We start from the raw sequence: 26,231 nt of genomic DNA, 5'->3' as shown, positions 1-26,231 counted from the left end.
TTTAAACAAAATGGGGTGCCTGGGTGGCTCAGTCAGTTAAGTATCTGCCTTTGGCTCAGGTCATGATCCAGAGGTCCTGGGATCGAGCCCTGCATCAGGCTCCCTGCTCAGCTGGGAGCCCACTTCTCCCTCTCCCCACCCCCCCACCCCCTGCTCCTGCTCTCTCTCACTCACTCGCGCTCTCTAATAAATAAATAAATTATTTTAAAACAAGTTTTAAAAAAATGAATGAAAAATACTAAACAAATTCAACTGTACACATGAAAGGACTTTCTATTCACTCAGAAAAATATTTTTAAATACCATGCTGGTTTTAAAACATGTCTACAGGGCACCTGGCTGGCTCAGTCGGCAGAGCATGCAACTCTTGGTCTTGGGGTTTTGAGTTCGAGCCCTATGTTGGGTGTAAAGATTACTTAAAAATGAAAAAAATTCGGGGCGCCTGGGTGACTCAGTCATTAAGCATCTGCCTTCGGCTCTGGTCATGATCCCAGGGTCCCGGGATCAAGCCCCGCATCAGGCTCCCTGCTCGGCAGGAAGCCTGCTTCTCCCTCTCCCACTCCCCCTGCTTGTGTTCCTCCTCTCTCTGCGTTTCTCTCTGTCAAGTAAATAAATAAAATCTTTAAAAAAAAAAAATGAAAAAAATTCTTTTAAAAAATGTCTACAAATTCTTTGACAGTCCCCTCATGAAAAGGTAGAAACAAATTCCCCTCCCCTTAAATATGGGATAGGCTTAGGGACTCACTTCTAATGAACAGAATGCACTGGAAACGATACCGTGTGCCTTCATAGGCTAAGTAAAAAAAGGCAACATGGCTTCCACTTGGCTTTCTCTCTTGCGATGCTTGCCCTTGGACCCCAGCCACTATGATGTGAAGAAGACAAGAGCCACATGAAAGGCCGCCTAGAGGTGTTCTAGCCACAGCCCTGGTTGAGGTCCTAGCCAACAAGCTAGCATCAGCCACCAGACATGGCAGTGAAAGGGCCTACATACGATTACAGCCACCCCACTTTGAGCCATTCCGCTCCTTGAGTGGAGCAGAGAAGTCTTGCCAAGCTCTGCCTAAATTGCAGATTTGTGCACAAAATAATATTGTTCATATTTAAAGTGACTAAGTTTTGGAGTGGCTTTTTTACACAACAGTAGATAACTGGAACAAATACTGTTTAAGATTTTACAGAGTAAACTGGGCCGCTTCTCACTTTCCACCTCTTTGTCTTAGGAGTCATGTGAAGAGAAGTTTACGACTTGTCTACCTGCTTTCCTGCTTCTACCTGCTAGTGCTCAAGGACACAAGGTGCTCAAGCGGCAAATGGAGAAGGCTGGGCAGTTGGGAGGTCAGTTACTATGAGCAAATAAGTTTAATTAATTAAACAAATAAGTAAATATTCTGAGAATAATGAAAGCAAGCTTTCTCTTTTTTTTTTTTTTTTTTTTTAGGATTTTATCTATTTATTTGAAAGAGCGAGAGCAAGAGAGAGCATGAGAGGGGAGAGGGTCAGAGGGAGAAGCAGACTCCCCACTGAGCGGGAAGCCCAATGCGGGACTCGATCCCGGGACTCCAGGATCACGACCCGAGCCGAAGGCAGTAGCTTAACCAACTGAGCCACCCAGGCGCCCGAGCTTTCTCATTCTTGAAAAAGGTACTTAGAAACATAAAAAGGGGTAAGGCTGGAGAGAAACCCAAGGTATTATACTGGAATAAAAGATACTAGTTTGAACTCATGGTTTTTAAAGATATACACAGAAACAGATACAGAAAGAAATAAGAGAGAAAAAGAGTGCTGTATATACATACTTATATTTCCTGGCTCTGTCTGTTAAGAGCACCTAGAAGCAATGATATCCTAAGGCAGTGAGCATAACAAATTCCCAAATCTTGGTTTCTAAATACCATCCTCCATGAAAAGAACCAGGACTCTTTAGAGAAATGGCTGATTCCAGGGCTAGGGCAGGGAAAATACAAGATGATCCTGGAACATCTTGTTCTAGAAAATTAGGAAGTGTTCAAAGAATGATAAGGACATATAAAAGGGAAATAGCTTGAAAGGGCTCCCACTGACCACAACTGGAGTAATCTGAGCATCAAAATAAATAATAATATTAACAAATTACAACCCAATGAGTAAATCACAAATCTATGAGTCCATACTGAAAGAAAGGGAGGGAGGGAGGGGATGAGAAAGTTCATCCTTACAGTAGAGGGCCAATTTATAAATGCAGAAGGAATAATGGAAACAAACAAAAATCATCATTTGGCAAACATAGTGTGGTTACTGATTTAGGCAGGACACTAATGCTAGTAGCTTGAAGTTTGATGAGGAATAAGATTTTGGCATAACCTCACATTGTCTCCACACAAAATACTTGTCAGTTACAAAAAGCAACGACTTTACAGTGAAGAAAAGTAGAGATACCTGGCAGCCACCATCATGACCAGATCATCAAGGTTAACATCATTGTTAATGGGATTGCTTAATATCATGTGGTCTTGATGTGAAGTACTGAGAATATTACAGCATCATTTCTGTGATATTTTTGCCAAGAAATCATGACCTCACTCTGGTCATGAGGAAATAATGGATTCAGCTTGCAGATCATCCTCCTGAATATAGGGCTGTTGAGGACATAAAGGACAGTAGAAGACTAAGGGGTTACTATAGACTGGAGGACATGGAAAGACATGACAATGAAATCCACTGCATGCTCCACACTGGGATGCTGGACCAAAATGGAAAAGGAAACACTGTTGGGGCAGCCGGCAAAATGTGAACACGGCCTATGGATTGGGGAGTAGGGTTTCATCAATGCTAATTATTAGAAAGACATGTAGTCGTTACTTAGGAGTGCCCCTGACTGGGGGAAATACACACAGAAATAGTACGGGGTCATAGGGCAACACGTATGAAACTCATTCTCAAATGACTCAGAAAAATTAGTCTAGAGAAAGTCTAATTGAGGAGATGTGATAAAATGCTAACAGTTTGGGAATCTGGCTGAGATGAGAGGAATGTGGAAGCTCCTCCCGATCACAGACTGGAAGAAAACAGTACAAGTACACCTCATTTCCCTGCGCTTCACAGATCAAACATTTTTTACAAATGTAAGGTTTGTGGCAACCCTGCAGGTCTGTTGGTGCCACTCTCCAAAAGCATTTGCTCACTCTGTGTCTCTGTGTCATATTTTGGTAATTCTCTTAATGTTTCAAACTCTTTATTATTATATTTGTTATGGTGACCTGCAATCAGTGATTATGACTGTTAAAAGCTCAGATGATGGGCACAGTGGGTTAAGCACCTGCCTTCAGTCCCGCATCAGGCTCCTTGCTCCACAGGGAGTCTGCTTCTCCCTCTGCCCACCCCCACCTTGTGCGCACACACTCGTGCACTCTCGCGCACACACTCTCTCTCTCTCCCCCCTTCGTGTGTGCGCGTGCACACACAGGCAAAAACAAATAAATAAAATTTAAAAAGAAAAGCTCGGAGGATGATCAGCATTTTTTTAGCAATAAAGTATTTTTAAATTAAGGTATGTATGTTGTTTTTTTAGACATAATGCTATTGCACACTTAATAGCCTATAAACACAACTTTTACATCCACTGGGAAACCAAAAAATTCATTGACTCACTTTACTGCAATATGTGTTTTATAGGGCGGTCTGGAACTAAATACGCATTATCTCTGAGGTATGCCTACATGTATCGGATACACACACACACGTACCTGAGAGGACCTGATCTGCAATATATAAATAACTGCTATAAATAAATTAAAAGACAAACATACCAATTCATAAAATAGGCAAGATTTAAACAGATTCTTCACAAAAGAAGATATCCAAATGGCCAGTCAGCAGATATTCAATGTCATTAGTCATTAAAGAAATGCAAAATTAAACCAGAGGAAGTTATAATTTCACACTCATGAACCTGGGTAAAATTTTTTAAAAACCTAACATGGAAATGCTGGTGGAGATGGAGCAATGGGAACCCTTGGACATTGCTAGTCTTAGTTATCTACTACTGTGTAATAATAGTGTCACAAACTTAGCAGCTTAAAACAACAGATGTTTATTATCTCACAGTTTCAGTGGGTTAGAAGCCTAGGCACAGCTTAACTGGGTCCTCAACAAGATTTCAATCAAGGTGTCAGCTGGGGCTGTGGTCTCATGACAGGCTTGAGTTTCCAAGCTCACATGGTTATTGGCAGCATTCAGTTCTTTGCAGGCTACTGGACTGAGGATAATGTTTCTTGCTGGCTGTGAACTTGAAGCTGCCCTCAGCTCCCTGCCACACAGCCCTCTCCATAGGCAGCTTACAACATGGCAATTTGCTTCCCCAAAGCCAGCAAGGAGAGAGTATCCTCACAAGATGGGCATTACAATCTGATGTAACATAATCACATACACATAATCATGTATATCCTGCCACTGTTTTCACAGTCTATTAGGAAGGAGCAAGTCCCACCCATACTCAAGGGGAGGGAATTACACTGGGCATAAATACCAGGAAACAGGGGCATGGGGGCCACCTTAGAATCTGTCTGCCATAGTAAGTGGGAATGTAAACTAATACAACCACTTTTGTAAAATGGCAGTTCCTTTTTTTTTTTTTTTAACACTATAGTAGTTCTTTTTTTTTTTTTAAGATTATTTATTTATTTGAGAGAGAGAGAGAGCAGAGCAAGCGAGAACATGAGTAAGGGGAGAGAGGCAGAGGAAGAGGGAGAAGCAGGCTCCCCGCTGAGCAGGGAGCCTGGTGCAGGGCTCAATCCCAGGACCCTGAGATCATGACCTGAGCTGAAGGCAGACGCTTAACCAACTGAGCCGCCAGGCGCCCCCAAATGGCAGTTTCTTATAAAATTAAACATATAGCTACTCTAAGACCTACCATTCTACTTCTACATATTTACCTCCAAAGAAATGAAAATGTCCATATAAAAACCTGTACAAGAAAGTTCATGGCAGCTTTATTCATAAAAGCCAAAAACTGTAAACAACCTGTATGTCCATCAACAGGAGAACAGATAAATTGTAGTCTCTTTTTTTTCAGTAGACTCCATGCTCAACGTGGGGCTAAAACTCACAACCCCAAAATCAAGGGTCACATGACCACTGACTGAGCCAGCTAGGTGCCCCTGTAGTCTCTTTTTCAATGAAATACTATTTAAAAACAAAAAATAATGAACTACTAACATACACAACATGGATGAATCTGACAAAAGAAGGCCAACATAAGAATACATACTACTGTATATGATTCCATGTATATGAGGTTCAAGAACAGACAAACTAATCCTGGTGATATAAACCAGAACAGTTACTGCCTATGAGAGGTGGGGACTGATTCGAAGTGATCAACATGTTCTATATCTTAATTCAGGTGTTGGTTACATGAATGTATATATTTGTCAAAACTCACCAAAGTATAAACCCAAGATCTGTGCATTTCACTGCATTTTAAATTTTACTTCAATCAAAGAAACATTTAAGTACACATTAATAGAAAACGAAGAGAGTTCAGCATGGTAGTTAAAAGAATAGATTCTGAGGCCCCACTGCCAGGGTTTGGACTTTGGCTATGCTACTTTTTTGGGGCAAGTTACCTAACCTCTCTACCTATCTGATAATTAAATGAGTTAACACATGGACAGCAATTAGAACAGCACCTAATATATATCAGGCACTCAAATAATGTTAGCTATTATTAAACAAAACTAAAAAGACAATTATTAATGTTAGGAAAAATTAGAAGTTGGCCAGGAAAGGAAAATCACAGTTTACTACATGACTGAACAGTGACTTGCCTTTCTATGGTCATAATAATAAAAACCGAAATTTAATTTTATTGGGAGATGTGGTGATGGTAGCCAATCTTCCATATATGGAATTCACCAGATAACGTCCAAAGATTGTTTCAGAAACAAGCCTTGTAGCACTACTTGACTCTCCAAAATATATGCATAATACCAATTAAAAATAAATAAACAGGGGCGCCTGGGTGGCTCAGATGGTTAAGTGTCTGCCTTCGGCTCAGGTCATGATCTCAGGGTCTTGGGATCAAGCCCCGCGTCAGGCTCCCTGCTCAGCAGGAGGCCTGCTTCTCTCTCTCTCCCTCTACTACTCCTCCCTGCTTGTACTCTCTCACTCTCTCTGTCGAATAAATAAATAAAATCTTTTTAAAAAATAAATAAATACAACAACAAGAAAAAAAAACTATTAGGGGGAAGTGGACTATTAAAAAATAAAACCATGGGGAGGAAAATAATCAAGTGCTGAAACTCAAATGAAACCAAAATGCAGCGAAAAGGAGCATCAGTCTGTATAAGAAGCTGCAGTCTAGAGAGAACACTAACCGGAGGGGAATCACACTGAAATGCAGGATCATTTGAGTATTAAGTATATTTCATATTAAAATTGGAGAGATAGTATCCTTCCTCTCTCACAACTACATTCCAAGGTCTTGTCACCCTTTTATTCAGTAGGAGGCCAGGCATTTCTCAATCCATTGGCTAGAAGGCCATACAGTGAATTAATATGAATGAGAATTTAATTATAATAATGTATCACTTATATTCACATGGACACTTTCACTGAGGAACATAAAACTTGCTTAGATTTTACCATGATCTTCAAAGCATTTCTAAGCAGTAAGACAAGGAAGGAAATGGAAAGTGAGTGGTTTGCCTTTCATTTTGAAAACCAGAATTAAGATACAGAAATCCCCACAGAGTAGTGCTCTTCTTACCTTCCTATAAACACACAAGCTTTTAGAAAATAGACACCACTTTCTATCAACAAGTTATTGCTATAGTGGCCATGGTAGAAGAACCCCAATGGGGCACATCCAGACTACTGAGGAGGCTTCATCTTTGTGACTATGCTTATTGTCCCTGCAAACTTGCAAATTGACATCAATGGCATTTTGTTAGTACTTTAAGATAAAGAATCTATAAATTGTTTCATCTGTTCTTCCCAACAACCTTGAGGAGTCAGCCGGGTAGTTATTTTTATTTCTTTCCATTCTGATGAAAAGACTGAAGCTTAAAAGGTAATTAACCCCAAATCACAGAGTTTTTATTAAAGGAAGATTTAATTCTTCTGGCTCCAAATCCAGTGTTCAATCCAGTCTGCCAGTATATTTGTATCAACAGAAGTTTGTGAAAATGAATCATTTGTTAATTTTTAAAGTCTAGATTACAAATGGCAACATTTGAAACTACTGGCTTACCTTAGGTTTCTTCCTAAAGCAAACAAAAAGCCAAACACACTTGAGGCCATTCAAGCACACTTACATTTATGGACAATGATAACTGTAATAAAGGCAAAATGTCTTTAATAAGTGAGTCTTAATATGGTAATGGTGGTACTAATGCCTCTAAGGTGCTTTCTGGATTGTCACAATGATTGGGGACTTTACTGACATTCAGTGGTGGATAAACCAAGAATTCGAGACATCCTACAACCCACAATGCCTCTGAGTCCTGCACAATTAAGAAATGACTAGCTTCCTACATGTTTCCAACATTCATGTAAATGAAAACATTCCACCCAAGGGCAGAACCAGGTTTTGTAGGGCCTAAAGCTTATTCTAGTTGGAGAGTCCTGTATAATAAAAAGCATACAAATTCACAATTACAAAATTAGCTCTAGCATCCTAAAATATCAAATACGTAGGAATACATCTAAAGAAAGATGTACAATATTTCTATACTATTAAGTGCAAAATCAATTAAAGAAGGTCTAAGTAAATGGAGGGACATACCACATTCATTAATTGAAAGATTCAATATTTTAAGGATTTAAATTCTCTCCAAAGTAATCTACAGATTCAATACAATCCTAATACAATTCTCAAAAAAACTTAAATTGAAAAGCTGGTTCTAAAATTTCTAAGGAAATGCAAAGAACAAAGGCTAGTCAAGGCAACCAAGAACAAACACACAGCTGGAAGACTTAATACCACCAGGTAATAGGCCTATTATAAAGATATAATAATAGGGGCGCCTGGATGGCTCAGTCAGTTAAGCATCTGCCTTCAGCTCAGGTCATGATCCCAGGGTCCTGGGATTGGGCTCCCTGCTCAGCAGGGAGTCTACTTCTCCCTCTCCCTTCTGACCCACCCCCAACTTGTGCTCTTGCTATTGCGAACACTCTCTCTCTAATGAATACACAAAAAATCTTTAAAAAAAAATAAAGATATAGTAATACAGATGGGACATTTGTGCAAGCATGGACAAACTCACCAATGTACAAAACAGAAAGTCTAAAACAGACCCACATGTAAAATGTCATGCGATTTATGATCAAGGTCACAATGCAAAGCAATGGAAAAAAGATGATCTTTTTAAATAAATGGTGCAGGGTTAACTGAATATCCATATGGAGGGAAATATATCTTAACCCCTCATACCACACACAAATATCAATTCCAGATGGACTGTAGATCTAAATGTGAAAAGTAAAGCAATACATTTTAAAAGAAAATATTAGTGAACACCTTCATGATATTGAAGTAGGCTAAGGGGGCGCCTGGGTGGCTCAGTCGGTTAAGCCACTGCCTTCAGCTCAGGTCATGATCCCAGCGTCCTGGGATCGAGCCCCACGTCCGGCTCCCTGCTCAGGGGAGAGCCTGCTTCTCCCTCTCTCTCTGCCTGCCGCTCTGCCTACTTGTGCTCTCTCGCTGTCTCTCTGTCAAATAAATAAATAAAATCTTTAAAAAAAAAAAAAAAGAAGTAGGCTAAGATTTCTTAAAGAGGACATAAAAGGCACTAAACATAAAGGGGAAAATTGAGAAACTGGACTAAATTAAGATTAAGAATTTCTGTTCATTAGGGGCGCCTGGGTGGCTCAGTTGGTTAAGCGTCCGCCTTCGGCTCAGGCCACGATCCCAGGGTCCTGGGATCAAGCCCCACATTGGGCTCCCTGCTCAGCGAGGAGCCTGCTTCTCCCTCTCCCTCTGCTACTCCATCTGCTTGTGCTCTCTCACTCCCTCTCTCTCTCTGACAAATAAATAAATGGAATCTTAAAAAAAAAAAAAGAATTTCTGTTCATCAAAAGACACCATTAAAAGAGTAAAAAGATAAAATAAATAAATACGTAAAAAGGCAATCCATGGGGTATAAGAATATGTTTGTAAGAAAAAGAACTCCTTGGGGCGCCTGGGTGGCTCAGTTGGTTAAGCGACTGCCTTCGGCTCAGGTCATGATCCTGGAGTCCCGGGATCGAGTCCCACATCGGGCTCCCTGCTCAGCGGGGAGTCTGCCTCTCCCTCTGACCCTCTTCCCTCTCGTGCTCTCTGTCTCTCATTCTCTCTCTCTCAAATAAATAAATAAAAAATCCTTTAAAAAAAAAAAAGAAAAGAAAAAGAACTCCTACAAGCCAATAAGAAACAGAGACAATCCAATAGAAAAATGGGCAAACAACCTGGACAATTCATAAAAGAAAATATGCAATACTAATAAGCTTATGAAAAGGTACTCAACATCATGAGGGAAATGCAAATTAAAACCAATGGAGAAACCATCTTACCTTCAACCAGAAGGGCTAAAACAAAAAAGACAAAGAATACCACCTGTTGGTGGAGATGTGGTACAACTGGAACCTTCATATTGCTAAACTGAGCATATACATACCCCATAATCTGTCAATTCCATTCCTGCTTATATACTCAAAAGAAAGGAAATGAAATATATCAGAGTGCTTATATCCACCAACAGACATGTACAAGCATGTTCATAGCAGCACTATCCATAATCACCCCAAACTGGCAATCTCCCATGACTATCACCACAGAATAGTTAAATAAACTGTGATGTATTCACACATGGAACACTATACAACAAGAATATATGAACTGCAACTACATGTAACAATGTGGATGAATCACACAAACATCCTGTTGAGCAAAGTCAGATACAAGAGTGTGCACATATGAAGTACAAAGGCAGGCAAAACTTGACTTACACTGCTATTAAGTTAGGATATGTTCATTTTTGGTGGGGGGCGGGGAGCGGTAGTGATTAGAAGGGGCAAGGCAATGTTTTGGGTTGTTGGTAATGTTCTGTTTCCTGATGTGTGTGCTAGTTATGTGAGTATGTCCAACTTGTAAAAATTCATCAACTGTACTTATTATCTGTACTTTTCTAAGTATATATTATACTCCAACACAAAGTTGTTTGTTTTTTTTAATTAGGTATAGGGCCATGAGGGAACCTGTGTACATGAAGGGCCTTAAGCTTAAGCTTTATTAGCTTCATAATTAATTTGCCTTTGGTCTCACCAGACATACATGTAAGTAAATAAAAAGCAGTTTATAATTATCTAAGCCTACAGCTAAATAGATTTTACACAGAAATTTAAGTACTTTTTTCATCATTTAATATATATGGAATTTTCCAGGAATGTAACTACTATGTAAATAGAGAAAGGACTGTACTTTGTTTTGTACAGAACTTCATGAAGATTTATTCAGAATTCTAGAAAATCATATCACCAATAGCATTGCCACAGATGATGTGACTCACCCACACAATACACCTGTATCAGTCTCTATTTATAACTGTCATATTCACACAGGAAAAACTACCTGCAAGTACCTGATAGCTATACTTTCTGATGGGCCTTGCCATTTACAAATGTCTTCTGAGAATTCACATATAGAAATACATATTGTATTACAAATAGCCTTCCTTTTGTTTTTCCTTCATATTGCAATTAAGATATTGTAGACATGTTGGTAAGGTTTTATTATCTGGGAATTTCATTTCAGGACAGAAAAAGGGCCATAAATTCTAATTCCTGAATTTAATACCTGTTCTCACATTATCCAAATCACAAGTTATTTACTTAAAATGTAAAAGGATAATGAAAAAGAAAAAGAAAAACCCAGGTACCATTCCAAGAGCAATTATCTAAATATATCATAAACTTGATCTAGACATGGTGAACAGAAGAGGGAAGTAAGAGTCCAAACTACAAGATCCAACTAAGCCCTTTTCCTTTTAAATCAGTAAGATCCAGTTCGGCATTCACAAGCAAAGGGCTCCATTATTTTCCTGCTCTCTTTCAAAAATAGCTCCACCTTCAAGATTATACAAATTAGATCATTCTGCAGCAGGATTCCTCCTTACAGAGCAGCTCCTAGGAAGCACAAGCAGGCTGTCTGCTGTAGCAAACTATTCATTTAAAAAAAACCATGTTTTTGACTTTTCAGTTTTACTGGGTGACAAAGAATATGTGCTATAGGTATTAATGGCTTCTGCAACAGATTTCCCTTATTAACACATATCAAATAAACAGGGATCACTGAGGATATATGAGACCAAGCAAATATAAGAGCAGAATAATCAGGGATGTTGAGACTCAGCTGCTCCAATAGCTTCATCATGGCATACAGCAAAAAAAAGAAATTAATCTAGATTATTAACACAGTCAGTGCCAACCTGTAGATTATTCATTCCATCACCCAGTAAATTCCCAAGGAACTTTATTCCCAGTTAATTACAAATGGCAAAAGTGGAAACAAACTCCCTCAAGAACCTTGACAAATTCTGTTATACAGATCTCATTCTTACATAATGTCACTTAAGATAAAGTTTAATGACAATTACAATAAATTTTTTTTTTAAACCAGAAAACCGACACAAGGAAGTTAAATTTTCAAGTCATCTTTGAATCCTTTTGCTCTGTCATACCCCAAATCCAACCCATAAGCAAATCCTTTAGGCTTGAAAATATACCTAGAATCTGATGAATTCTCTTCTCTTCCACCTCTACCACCCTGTTCCAAGCCAATATTAGCTCCCACGACATCAGCACAACACTCCTATCTGGACTCTTTGCTTCCATCCTACCCTTCTTTATAGGCTATTCTATACACAGTAGCCAGTGGGTATTTTAATATGAAAGTCATTATTATGCCTCTTCTCTGGCTCAAAACCCCCAATGGCTTCCCGTCTCACTCAATGTCAAAGCTAAGTCTTACAATGGCCTACAAGATCTGGGTCCCCTTTGCTTCTCTGACTTTTTCTCCCATTACTCACTCCTCATTTGGCTCCAGCCTACTGGCCTCCTGGATGTTCCTGGAACCTACCAGTACTTGCTGTTCCCTCTGCTGGCTTGGCTAAATGTATGCTCCACAAAGATTGCCCCGTTCTCTGAGGTCTTGTCGACCACTTTATTTAAAACTGTAATTCTTGGGGCGCCTGGGTGGCTCAGTTGGTTAAGCGGCTGCCTTCGGCTCAGGTCATGATCCTGGAGTCCCGGGATCGAGTCCCACATCGGGCTCCCTGCTCAGCGGGGAGTCTGCTTCTCCCTCTGACCCTCCCCCCTCTCATGCTCTCTGTATCTCATTCTCTCTCTCAAATAAATAAATAAAATCTTTAAAAAAAAAAAAAAAAAAAAAAAAAAGTAAAACTGTAATTCTTCTCTGCTCCACTTATCCCCCCTTCCTACTTTCTTTTTCCTCATCCGACATACTCTATCATTTGCTTATTCATTTGCTTATGGTCTGCTGCCCACCTGCCCTTAGAAGGTAGCCTCCGCAAGAGCTGGGATTTTGTCTCTTTTATTGACTGTTCTCTCCTCGGTGTCTAAAGTGGTGACCAGCTTATAATGTATACTCAACAGTTACTTGCTGACTAAATGACTACTAGGTAGAGGAAGAGTTAAAGAGACTTATCCAAATCCACATGATGAAGTAAAGCCAAATAAGAAACCAAATTCTAAAGTCAAAACATTTCTGGCATATGGTTTTAAAGAGATTATAGCAATTTGCTGACTTTTTTCCTGCAGATATTTATAAGAATAGGAGGAAATACCTGAATGAGCATCAAACAAAACAAAGAAAAACAAAACAAAACCCCAATAGAGCCATCATTCCAAACAGTCATTTTTCTAAAAATGTTCTCTTAAGTGGACTCAAATAAGATGAAGCTTCACCAACTGAGACATGGCATTCATTCATCAGTAAGGCTGCCTGAGAACCAGGCCCTTCCAGAACATAAGTAAACTTATTGCTTGGCCTAAGTCTAAAGCATGCCAAACTAATTGTATGCCAAATCTTAGTTTAAGAAACCATATCCCATTTCTAGCCCAAATTCATTGCCCCAATAAAAGGATACTTTCCTTTTTCTCCATGGAGAGAAAAGCTGACTGAAAAGATTAAGGAGTAATATTTAATAATATTACAGCTATCCTTTTTATGTTTTCTTTAAAGGAAGGATAGAGGGGATTATCAACAATTAATAAAAACAAAGCAATAATGATACTGCATACAGTTAATGAAAAATCCTCCCCATTAAAGGCAAGGGCATAAACAATTTATTGCACATTTTGGTGGCAGAGAGGAAATACAATTAAATCCATTAATAGCTACAAGAGTTTTTATGTTCCCAGATGACCTTGGTTTCCAGAGTCGCTTATTCATTTTCATCCACAGCAAAAATGGTGCATGGCAGATATGACAAATGTTGTAGACTACTTTCCATGTATTTTAGTTTTGAGGAGACAATTTTATTAAACAATAGACTTAAGACAGATTATACTGCCACATTCCATTGGATATGAGCTAAAAGTGCCAAACAAAAGCCTACTTGTGAAGACAATGTAAATGATGACTAATGTAAATCAAGTCTTTCACAGGTCAACAAATATTATACCATCAAATTCCAGCTTCACTGACATTACCCAAAAATGTTATGGTAATGATTTCTATGAATATAGATGCTCAAACATTTTACATTTTGTTTCTCTTCATAACAAATCAGCAAGGCAAAAAAAGGGTGTACTCACTTTTTAAAAAGAGGGAAAATAGTGACTTGCCTAGAGGTAATCAAACAAATTTAACCAAACAATAAATATAGGGCTTTATTTACTAATCCATAATTCTCCAAACCAAATGCAAAATTTGACTTGTATCTCTAACTGCATCTTCAATAGGGTTTTTGACTCCCTAAGACTTTAGAAGATTAAACCCCTACCCAAACTCACCAGCAATCCCATCCTTGGAGTACAACCCAGACCAAGAAGTACATAAAATGTTTCTTCCTTGTCCCAGAACACCGCAGCTGTGAATCTCATGTATTCAGATGATACTGTCCATTACTCTTAGCCTTCATTTCCAGAGCCCATTCATTCTTAACATATTTGATTACCTGGTTTTTTAGCCCATGGTCCATTTAAAGCAATAAACCAGAAATAAGGCATATTGATAGCAATAAGGAGAAATAAAGACAAAAAAAGCAAACACATGAGTTTAAAAATATTTAACACATACCAGTCTACACTCTTCATTTCAAGCCCTGATGTTCACCATGAAGATACCATTCATCATGATAATCCACACTTGAGAAGAAGTTAATCTGTGGTTTACATATTCTTAAGGAAGAACCAGAAACATGTAAATGTATTTGTAGATTTCCAACTAAAATGGGGTAGGGGCGCCTGGGTGGCTCAGTCAGTTAAGCGTCCAACTCTTGATTTTGGCTCAGGTCATGATCTCAGGTTTGTGAGATCGAGCCCAACCTCGGGCTCCGTGCTCAGCTGAGAGTCTGCTTAGGATTCTCTCTCTCCTCTCACTCTGCCCCTAGGCCCCCTTTCTCTCCCTCTCTAAAAATAACAGTAATAAAATAAAATAGGATAGTGAAGTCTTGGTGTTTATTAAAGGAGAAAATTAACATATACATACAAAAATCCAAATGTTTCGTGATAGGCCTTAAATGTATTATCAGGTTTCTCCTATAAAAATAGAATAGAATTTTTCTATAGTTTGAGACATAAAAAGGAAAGCTTAAGGAGATAAGAGAAAAATACCAATTCCATTTAAACCCTCATTTTCTTAGGAGTCACTTAGCTTTTATTAGTAATAAATGGCTAGCTGTAAACCGGTTTAGTTGCTCTTCTGGCTGCCAAACCAGAGCTAAAGAAGTCAGCAGGTAGAATAGGGAAGCTGTCAAGTCAAATTGGCTCAAAACAAAGTTGTGGTTTGCAGGCGGGGCCTGAACGATCTCTTCCGTTCATATAAGCTGGCAGGATGTAGAAACAGGATCCCGATCCAGCCACTGCTTCAGAAAACCAAAATATTTTATTTTGACTTTAAGCTTGGGGTTTGGCAGGATCTGTGTCTAAAGTGAACCCAAGACCTTATGATGGTCCCACTGAGGAAATCAGAATATGAACCAAGTTGCCCTGACTCCAGAAAGAAAGCAGTTTTTAGACAAGTATCAGGGAGAGACAGAGAAGCTGGACTGGCAATAAAGATAGCAATAGTAATAGTAGTAACAGCTATTATTTTTAAGTGTTTTCTATGTGCCACATAAGCATTTACTTGTATTAATCTCATCTAATCCTCATAATTAATGAGGCGCAGGGACATTAGGCCCATTTTGCGGATGAGAAAATTAAAGCATTAGATAGGTTAAATAATTTGCCCAAATCACTAAATGGTAAACAACAGAATCGGGACTAAAATCCTGGCTAACTGGCACAAGAACTGGCAGTTATAGCCATCCTGCTGTTAAGTTTCTTGCTATCTATAATCTGGTAGTAGAGCAGCATTCTATAATTCCAACATGACAAAGTGTAAACATTAGATATTATTTGTCAACTATGAGAACGAGCCAGGGCTTGAGGAACACCAAGTTTAAAGAGAGAAATCGTTCTGGTGTCAGATAATCATGAGTCATGAGACAAATCCCAACCCCACCTCTCTCTAGACTGTGTAGCCTTATAAAATGCCTTCAGCTCACTGGGCCCTGATTTCCCTTTCTGGGAAAGGATCTCAGTACTTGCCTCTGAAGGTTATTGTGACACACAGTAAATGCTCCATTAGTCTGGTTTACTTCTTTCGGGTATCAACTCAAATGTCACTTCACCAGAGACCTTCTCTGACCACCCTATCCAAAAGAGCCCTTCTGCCAACATTCTCAATTCCCTCACTGCACTTTATTTTTCATCATGGCATTCATTCATTACCTATTTATTTATATTAGAAATATATAAAATAAATACCTATTTATTTATATTTATATTACCTAAACATAACTATTTATTATCTGTCCCTCCACCTGAATGTATACTCTAGGAGAGAATGAATTTCTCTACTCACCTACAGCAGTGCTTGGCACATAGAAATATTCAATAATTGGTGAATGAAAGCATTGTGTAAAACAAATATCCATTCAATAAACATTATAAATAAAAAGGCACTCTTCATCTGATAAATGTATTCATTGAGCACCTATAAGGTAACTAATAAATGAACCAGATTATTTCAGATGATAGCAATTAAATGTGAAGATTTATAAATTCCCAGAATAGGCAGGGAAGGGTAGCTTTCCAAGGTGGTAGATTAACTGAGACCTAAATGATACTCACAAGCCAGCCACATGATGATGTGGGGACAAAGCATCCCAGGTGCAAGTGCAAAAGCCCAAAGGCAGAGGTGACCACGTCTAGGCCCAGCTTGCCCAGAGCCAAGTGAGCACGGTGGAGAATGACAGAAGATAAGGTCAAAGACACAGAAGGGGCCACATCTTGAAGTCTTTCCTAAGGCATGAAAAGGGGTTTTATTCTAAGTATGATGAAAAGTTATTTGATAGTGTCACTTATCTTCACCCACTAGAATGTATACTTAGGAGATCAAGGAGACCAGCTGGTCTATAAACATTTGCTAAATGAATGAATTGGGAAGATTATGAAGAAGGGAGTGACGTAATCTGATTTTCTTTTGAAACATCACCCTTAACTGCTACTAGTGGTTACACTCCAGGAGGAAACTAGGGTGGCAAAAGATGGGTAGAATTACAAACAGTAGAATGCAATGTGGTTTGAGAAGTACTGTAATACAGAGAAACGGAAGGATAAAGCTGCTCTGTAAACCTTGAAGCCGTTTGGTGTTTTTAAACAGGAGACAGGAAAAGGTCAGTGAGGAGGGAACAAATAAATGACAACTGATGTCCTAAGCCTATTGTGTTTTCTGTACTATTAAAAAAAAAAAAAAACTGCTACAAAGAATCTCTATCTCACCTATGAAAAGAGGAACAAAAGGAAAATTCAAGATAGACATACAGACAGACACACACATACACAAAATATTTTGGAGAACAACTGTAAAAAAACAACACCTTTTTATGTCTAAGCACAATACTCAGTCTAAATTTCCTCAGGGACAATTCATAAGCCAATTACATCCACAATGTGACCTGGTGGAAATCTTGCTCACAGTAAGGTTTTGAGAGGCAAGTTGTCATCTGGAAGAGTTACACAGTCCACAAACAGAGGAACAGGTATTCCTCTAGTAGGAATCAAGTTTTAAAACATCATTCCCTTCATATCTACCTTTATCTGTATTGAGTCACTAAAAAACACATAAATTACAGTGTAATTTCTAAGATACACATCACAGTTCTAAAAATTTTTTTGCCAAAATACTCTATGGATATTACCTAGTGTCACGTTCACAGAACTAGAAGTACTGTAAATGCTGAAAGGGTTTATCTGGGAGTTGGCAAGGACCACTGTTCCCAAAGAGAAAAAAGGAAGGACAGTATTCAGGGTCAGAAAAATGTGTGAGGCTACAACTAAACTCAGAGATTCTCACCTTGAGTGTATCTTTTTTTTTTTTTTAAGATTTTATTTATTTATTTGACAGAGAGAGGGGGAACAAACAGGGGGAGCAGCAGGCAGAGGGAGAGGGAGAAGCAGACTCCCCGCCAAGCAGGGAGCCCGATGCGGGGCTCGATCCCAGGACACCAGGATCATGACTTGAGCAGAAGGCAGATGCTTAACCAACTGAGCCACCCAGGCGCCCGACCTTGAGTGTATCTTAAAACACTTTACTGTCTAAAAGAATCTACATAAATATTAAACAAATGTACCGTTTTCAGTACTACTTTGTCAACCACCCACCACGAGGGAAACAGCATCTAGAACATTCCCCATTCACCACATTTGCTATCAATAAAAAGGAACTAGCAATTCTAGAACCAAGAAAGGAAGGTAATGAGTGGAGTAAAACTTTAGTACCCCATGTCTTTATCCATTCAGTATGTACTTTTTTTCACAGCCTTATTGCAATATAGAATTTGCAAAGTTCACTCCTTTAAGGTATATAATCAAGTAGAGTTGATATGTATTTTTAAATATATATTTTTAAAACAACATTCACTGGTCTGTTCTGTAATACATGTTTTAAGTTTAGAAATCATCACAAAAAAATAAGGACAAAAATTAATATCACATATAATCTAGCCATCTAAAAGCCATTTTATTTTTTTTTTAAGATTTTTATTTATTTATTTATTTGAGAGTGAGAGCGAGAGCGAGAGAGAGCGAGAGAGAGAGAGAGAGTGAGAAAAAGTCAGGGGGAGGGGTAAAGGCAGAGTTGGAGAAGCAGACTCACCACTGAGCAGGAAGCCCGATGTGGGGCTCAATCCCCGGACCCCAAGATCATGACCTGAGCCGAAGGCAGACACGTAACCAACTGAGCCACCGAGGTGCCACTAAAAGCCATTTTAGAATTAATGTTTCTAGACAGTTTTCTCAATAGGTATTGACTAAGACCTAAAACTGTGGGAAACAAATGGCAGGCAGGCACCAGGAAGCAAATTCCCTACAAGAAGTGAGCAGATTAAAATGTAAAAACATTTAAAGGGGAACAACTAATAGAAGAAAACTAACAGGTCCTTGAAATAGTGAAAAAACGGGACATTTTAAAATAATATGGAAGAGGACAAAAGTATTCAGCTTAATTAAATAAATAAGGAGAAACTGCAGATATTAATACTAGAAATACCATGGTTAGGCAATTTTCTTTTTAAAATAGTGTTATCTAGGGACGCCTGGGTGGCTCAGTCAGTTAAGCATCTGCATTCGGCTCAGGTCATGATCCCAGTCCAGCATCGGGCTCCCTGCTCAGTGGGGAACCTGCTTCTCTCTCTGCCTGCCGCTCTCCCTGCTTGTGCTCTCTCTCCGACAAATAAATAAATAAAATCTTAAAAAAAAAAAAAATAGTGTTATCTAATAGAACTTTCTGTGGTCCTGAAAATGTTCTAGATCTGCCTTGTCTAATACGGAAGCCACTAACCACATGAGACTAGTGTGACACGAAATGTGTCTAATACAACTAAGAAAGAGAATTTTAAATTTTATTCAATTTTAATTAATCTTAACTTAAATAGCACATGCAACTAGTGGTTACCGTATTGGACAGCACAGCTTTAAAGATAAAACAGCTTATGATGTTAAGATTTAAGTGGATGTCAAATGGAATGCTTTCACAAACTGTTTTCTGGAAGATATATAAGCTAAACAATAATTTATGATCATTTACTGGCCTTCTCTACTGCTCTTCTACTCTACTTCTCTATCCAACGTAGAGGCCAGATATAGGTCTATCTAAGCGGCTCCCTGAGCTGTGACTGCAGCTCTTCTCTGGTCTGTAATAAGGTAAAAGGGAAAGCAGGCCCAGCAGGCTTTCTAACCAGACAACTGCCCTGTGAATGGCAGGAAGAGGAAAATACTCTAGAGTTGGTGTCTAGGCATAAACATCTTGATTCTCTAAAACCATCAGAAGCTATGCTGGTTATTCTTCCAACGAGGCCTAGAGAAGGGAGGATTCTGTCCGTGCTTGCCAACTAAAACCAAACCACCTCACTCAATCCAGCCCAAGGGGCCTCTGAAAGACATTGTAAGACCAACTTCAAACTCTCTTTTCTCAAGAGCTCTAATACCACTCTGAACCCACACTGGAAAAAGACCAACTCTTATGAGCATTCCTACAGCTACCTTGGACACCTAAAGTACTCCCAGAATGTGATGCCACGGATGGAAGCCAAGCCAACTCCAAATTTCGGAGGATGCACTAAACCTTCAAGTCCAGGCCAAAACAGGACAAGCTTCCTGGCTTGAAGCAGTGAAAAGACACAGCCCATATTCTTACTTGTACCTCCCTCATGCACACTGAGGCAAACACGCACAGTAACAGTAGCAGCTTACTGGCTCAGCTAAGAAATTGGAAAACTAATTTAAAAAGAAATCACATAACCACTAATGTGCCCAAAAGATCTGTAAATCAATACATGTAAAACGGACTCTGTGAAAGTCATTCTCTTTTTGACTTAAGGAATCTGAGCTTCCACAGGGACAATGGATAATATTACCCTGATAGAGAGGATATTCTATTACAACACTCACAACGTGAAACTCAAATCTTCTAAGATACGAATATGCTTTTAAGACTTTTAATGCTAGGGAAATAATAAAAATTTCACCAGGTCTCTCTTATTTGATCAATTTCATTTACTTCATATCTATCATTTAAGAAGTACTTTCTCTTACAGACCTATAGGTCCTATTTTGTATTTATTTCACCCACATTTTAGAATGAATGGCAAGTAAAAGTATTCCTAATCAATGGGTAAAAAAATTAAGGTGTGGAAGAGTTTGCCTTGGCATACAGTAAGAATATAAGAATAATATATCCTGGCTTGCCTAGTGCTTTTGTGGTTAGAGGGGCAACTGTTCCTAAGCGTCTTGATGAAAGTAACACTTCTACTGCAGACTAGTCATGTCAACTTAGCCATGGCCACCTCCTTTGGTTCTAACAGTTGTATCCAATAAGGCTTAACTTCGGTACCCAATTAAAAAAAAAAAATGTGGTCTAAGGAGAAATGCAACTGATAACTCCTGAACTCCTTCCCTAAGTGCATATACAGATAAGGATATGCAAATGTGCTTTGTACTCAAAAGACAAAGGTGATACAGTTTGTAAGTAATATAACAGAGCACATTTTATCTCCAAATAATTGGTTTTATGCCACTGAGGAAATTTTGTACACCCGTGAAATTTATGTATTTTTTTTTAAGATTTTATTTATTTATTTGACAGAGAGCGAGAGAGGGAACACAAGCAGGGGGAGTGGGAGAGGGAGAAGCAGGCTTCCTGCTGAGCAGAGAGCCCGATGCAGGGCTTGATCCCAGGACCCTGGGATCACGACCTGAGCCGATGGCAGACGCTTAACGACTGAGCCACCCAGGCGCCCCTATACCCGTGAAATTTAATAATTTTTCTGCCTCCCCTACTGAAGAAACTCAAAAAGAGAAAAGAACATCAGGGAAAAAAACTTCACCATACAAGGACCAAAGAGAAGGGATCAACGATGAAACTCTAAAACTCTTCCCTTAACATCAAGCAACATGCCACCTGCCTATAATGTCGCCACACCACTAGCCAATACATGGGCCATAGTAGAGGAAGCACTACTTGGTAAGGAGAGAAAACAACGTCAACTTCTAAAGCTGTGAATTTCATGAACTATAACAGACCTACCTGCTTGTAACAGAATCTTAAAAGCCAACTGTATTTCCCAGTGATTACCTCGGGAGAGTGAAAACAGAGACAAGACTGGGGGCTTTTTCCTTTTAAATTTCCACCTTTCGGTACTGCTTGAATTTCTAATCATGCACATGTATTAATCTTTTAACTTAAAAAAATGCTGGTAAAGGGGCATCTGGGTGGCTCAGTCGTTAAGCATCTGCCTTCGGCTCAGGTCATGATCCCAGGGTCCTGGGATCGAGCCCCGCATCGGGCTCCCTGCTCCGCGGGAAGCCTGCTTCTCCCTCTCCCACTCCCCCTGCTTGTACTCCTTTCTCGCTGTGTCTCTCTGTCAAATAAATAAATAAAATCTTTAAAAAAAAAAAACGCTGGTAAAAATGTCAATGAATAAAACAATTTAGTCATTTTAAAGCCAACTATAGGTATTCTCTTCAACCATAAAAAGTTTATATATATATAAAGCCTTAAATCCACTATCATGTATACATTTTTAAGTGCACATATGTTACATGCCTGTGTCTCATTTAAGTTACATGAGACAAGAATGTTAATCCTAGGCTATATACAGACTGCTGCATACAGGGTGCACATTGCCAATACATTCTAAACAACATGAACAAGTAAACAAGGAGACCTCAAATTAACCAGATGACTCTAGTAATTGGAAGGGCCAATAGCAGGACATTTTCTCCCCACAGGGTGTTGTTTTCCATCCTGCAGATAAAACAGCATGCTCCAAAGAGCACAAGTGTTCCACAAGGAGCTGGGAGGCACAAGGGTGATAGCTGAAAAACAAAGTCAGAGCAGGACAGCTGACAATCTCAAGGACTGGTTAGTAGACATGACATAACTGCATGCTCCCAGCAGGTGAAAACAACAAGCCAACCTAAGCCTCTCACACCAAGTTAGCATAATAATTATCCATTTACTCAGGATGGTAGGCTGTTTCTTGGGCTAATAATTTATTACATGGACTTTTCAGTGACCAACAGGCACAGACAAAAAAAAAAAAAGAATCAACAGCAATCAGTGATTTTATTTATCTCCCTCTGTTTGCACAGCAGCTTCTTCCCAGTTCACTCAATGCCTTTTCGATCTAACAAGCTAGAAAAGGCAGTTGTCCAAATGTCACCAGTCAAGCATAGCGATAGATATGAAGGAAGAATGGGCAAGCATGTATTACTAACACTGGACCAATGTAGGAAGGGGTACAGTGCTTTTATGTTTGAAAGAGGTAGATTAAAATACTTCGACTATAGATGGACCTACCTAGAAAGAGAGAAGCCTGCTAAGGACCATTACACACTAAACTCCCACTTGAGTTTGGTGTTGTGCTAGGGCACTGGCCAAAGCAAACTAAACTAATCTGGCTTCTGATTACCCTGAAGGAAAGACAAAGAAAAAAGAAAGTGTAAGTCAGTGAAGTGAATGCTGAAACACAAAGGACATGAAGAGTAAGGGGGGGGGGCGGGGGCATGAATGGAAGACAATTAAGCATTATCTAAAAAATGTTTCAGATGTATACTCTGCAAACAGCAATTCCACCCAAACATATAAAGCCAACCAAAAGAAATTTTTGCAAGGAACACCAGGAGTTCTGGACAAAAATATTTAAAGCATTACTGTTCCTGTTAACAAACAAGAAACAACCCAAATGTTCACCAAAAGGAGAATTATGATATATTCATACAATGAAATTCTATCCGTTAGTGAAAATATTTAAACTAGAGCCACTATACCCCACTGACGAGTCTCACAAGCTTAATGCTCAGTTAAAACACACTGCCACAACTGAATTAATTCACAGAACACATACAGTGTGACGGCACTTACATAAATTTCAAAAACACTCAAAACTAAAAAATACTGTTTAGCGATGCATGCATGCAATAGAACTTTTAAAAGACAAGGGAAATAATAAACACACAATTCAGAACAGTGTTTACCTTTGTGGGGGGAAGTAGGGGATATGGTCAGGAAGGGCATCCTGAGGGCTTCAACATAATTTATAATGCTCTATTTCTTAAGCTGAGTCATGTATAGAAATGTACTTTTCATCAGTTTGTAAAATACCCTATCTAGGAGATATCTGTGTGTGTGTGTGTATGTGTATAATTTTGTATGCAAGAAACGACTCAAAATAAAGGGAGGGGGAGATAAATAGAGCTGAGGCTGGTACCAGACAATACTTCCTAACCCCCACTTACACATCCATCTACCCAAGGCTGGGCTAACAGAATAAGGAGCAAGTCCAAAACTCCAAGGCAACAGAATCGGCTCAGTTTAGAGGTGACAAAAAGATCACCTCCAGGCACTTTTCTGGGCTTACTAGGTGAAACCAGCTCCAGTGTCTGTTCATGGGGTAAACTGTAAGACACTGCACACTGTCCCCAAAGAGTTGGAGAAACACTGCTTTGCCAATACAGAAAGAGAAAACATCACAAACTCAGGCATATTTTAACCAATGAAAGGAAAGTCCCCAGATGGTTCCAACAGACAGAGGAATGGATTGAATTTAAGGAACAAGGCAGTAATTTTATGTAGCCCTCCAGAGCTGGGAGAATTTGTGACTAGCTACTGGGGAGGGAGGAGGGGATGAAAAATACACTTAAAGACACATTAAATAGGACTTTTACAAGAGCACAGAGGCCAGGACAGAATGTGTGTAATCTGAAGCCCAAATGAACGTGTGCGTACTGAAGACTAGAAGCCTCAAGGGTTACTCTATGGGCTTTACCTGGCAGAAGGTGACAACGGAGTTTGGCACACGCTGAGTATATTGGGAAATAATAATATCAAAAGACATCTATACCACATCTATGTAACATATGTACAGCCCACGGGCGCCAACGAGGCAAGGAAAAGAGTCTGTGACATTCGCAGGGAAACTGACCGCCAGGAAGGCCGGATTCGGTCAGATCGACGAGAGAAGGCCCCGGGCTGAGAGTCCAGAAGGCCCCAATCGGGGAGGGGAAAAGGGTGGTCCCGGGCCGAGGCCGAAGGTGGGGCTGCCAGGAGAGGGCGGGGCCCCCGCAGGAGCAGTCCTGGGAGGCCTGGCAGGAGCCAGGCAGGAGCCAGGCGGGGCAGCCAGGGGGAATCCAGGGAGGGGGCGCTCCCTTGGGCGCTGGGACGGGGAAGAATGAAAAGGCGGGGGGGCCTGTCACAGACCCGGCCCTGCGGCCCCGAGGGCCCGGTCCCCCCAGCCCGCCGCTCACCTGGGCACGCAGCTGGACGAGCTCCGGTCCACCTCCCAGGTGGCGTACAGGTTCATCTGCACCGGGGCGGGGGTGCGGCCTGGCCCCGGGCCGGCGGGAGGCGCGGAGCCGGAGGCCACCGCGACGGCCATGGAGGTGGAGGTGGACGAGGACGAGGAGGAGGCGACCGCCGCCGAGGTGGACGAGGACGACGAGGTGGCCTGGGCCAGCTTGGGGGGCGTCGGCTGCTGAGGCGGCGGCTGCTGCGGCGGCTGCTGCTGTTGCGGGGACTGGGCGACCCCAGAGCCCCGCTGGCCGCTGCCGCCCCCGGCGCCTCCAGGACCACCACCCGCCCCTCCGCGTTCAGCCATGGCCCGGCCGGGGGTGGGGGACGCGGGGGTTACGGGGATCCGGGCGACGCCGAGAGGACGCCCAGGCTTCTCCCACGGCGGCGGCGAGGGATCGACTCGTCTCCTCAGCCCGCCCGCCCGAGCGCGCGAGCGAGCGAGCGAGAGGCTGCACGCACGCGCGGGGCCTCTCGGCGCGCGGTCCTCGCGCTCGCCCGCCGCTGCCTGTCGCGGCTCGCGCCGCCGAGACACTGGGTGGGCGTGTCCGTGGGGGGCGGGGAGCTCTGGCTGGCGCCGGCCCCACCCAGCACCGAGGGGCGGGGCCCGGGCTCGCGCTCGCGTCCCTGGCGAGCCTGTGGGCGCGCTCCCCTCGCTCCCCTTGCTCCCTAGCTCCCCGCGCTTTCCTCGTTCCCGAACCCGGCCGGACACTACTTTTAAATCCGCGGCGCGGGCGGCAACCAGCCGGCCCGGTCCTCCCCTCCCCCGCCGTCCTCTCGGCAGCAACAGCTAGGCCAGCGGAAACTCCGCTTTTCCGGGGCGCGGCCCCGGCCAGGAGGGGGCTGCCGCGGGAGCGCGCTTCGGGCCCCTCGGATCCCCAGAGCCCGGCAAAGCCCGCGTCGCGCCAGCCTACCTAGCCGCCCCCCCACCCCACCCCCGCTCTGCGCCCCGGGGTTTCTTCACGACCTACAAAGGGAACCGAGGCGACCCAGTGGTCGGCCCGCGCGCCTGTGGGCTGTGAAGTTTCCGTCCCTGCTTCTCTCCACCATAGGTGCGTGGGCTCTGAGACCTAGAGTCCAGAAGGCCCTGCCTGGCAAGGGTGAAAGAAATATAAAGCTAAGCCCCGGCCCATTAGGAGCCATCCTTCCTCCTTTTCTGTCTTACTGCTCCCCTCCCCCAAGGAGGGATTCTAGAGTTCAAGCCCCTTCATCCCTGCCCTCAATCTCGTCCACCTGTAATGTTTTCTCTGCTTTCACCGTTTAATCTCTAACATCCTACTCCTCCCAAGACTTAGCTCAATCAACTGCCACGTCCAACATGGGTTCTCCCACACTACACACCCCCTCCCTCCGCCCCCCTCCCCAGCCATCCATCATCTCCAAAACCATCTTGAAGTCTCCTGACATGGGCACCTTGGTTGGTGCACTTTGGGCAAAGCAATACCAGTAGTACAACAGCAGAATGACTTCTCTCCTCAGCACCCAGCAAATGCCTGTTGGGCCCCTGAAGTCCAACCTTGTCTAGCCTGTTGGGAAGACTTCTTGGGACCAGAGGACTAGAACCTGGAGAAAGCAGGCCCCCCACCCACCCACCCACCCACATCTAGAGACTGGGTGACTGAAACCACTCAGGAGT

General features: G+C 41.5%; 1 protein-coding gene across 1 annotated transcript in view; it reads right to left on the bottom strand.

The window, feature by feature from the left end:
- Positions 1–25,086, bottom strand: part of PACS1 (phosphofurin acidic cluster sorting protein 1) — a 141,823-nt gene extending 116,737 nt beyond the window's left edge. Inside the window, exon 1 of the mRNA XM_032414445.1 lies at positions 24,553–25,086. Coding sequence (XP_032270336.1) covers positions 24,553–24,902 — 350 coding nt within the window. The 5' untranslated portion in view covers positions 24,903–25,086. The remainder of the gene's footprint in view (positions 1–24,552) is intronic.
- Positions 25,087–26,231: the final 1,145 nt, after the last annotated feature.

This window comes from Phoca vitulina, unplaced genomic scaffold (assembly GCF_004348235.1).
Source record: "Phoca vitulina isolate PV1807 unplaced genomic scaffold, GSC_HSeal_1.0 scaffold16, whole genome shotgun sequence".
In the NCBI taxonomy this organism is placed as follows: domain Eukaryota; kingdom Metazoa; phylum Chordata; class Mammalia; order Carnivora; family Phocidae; genus Phoca; species Phoca vitulina.
This window is presented reverse-complemented; position numbering and strand designations above follow the sequence as displayed.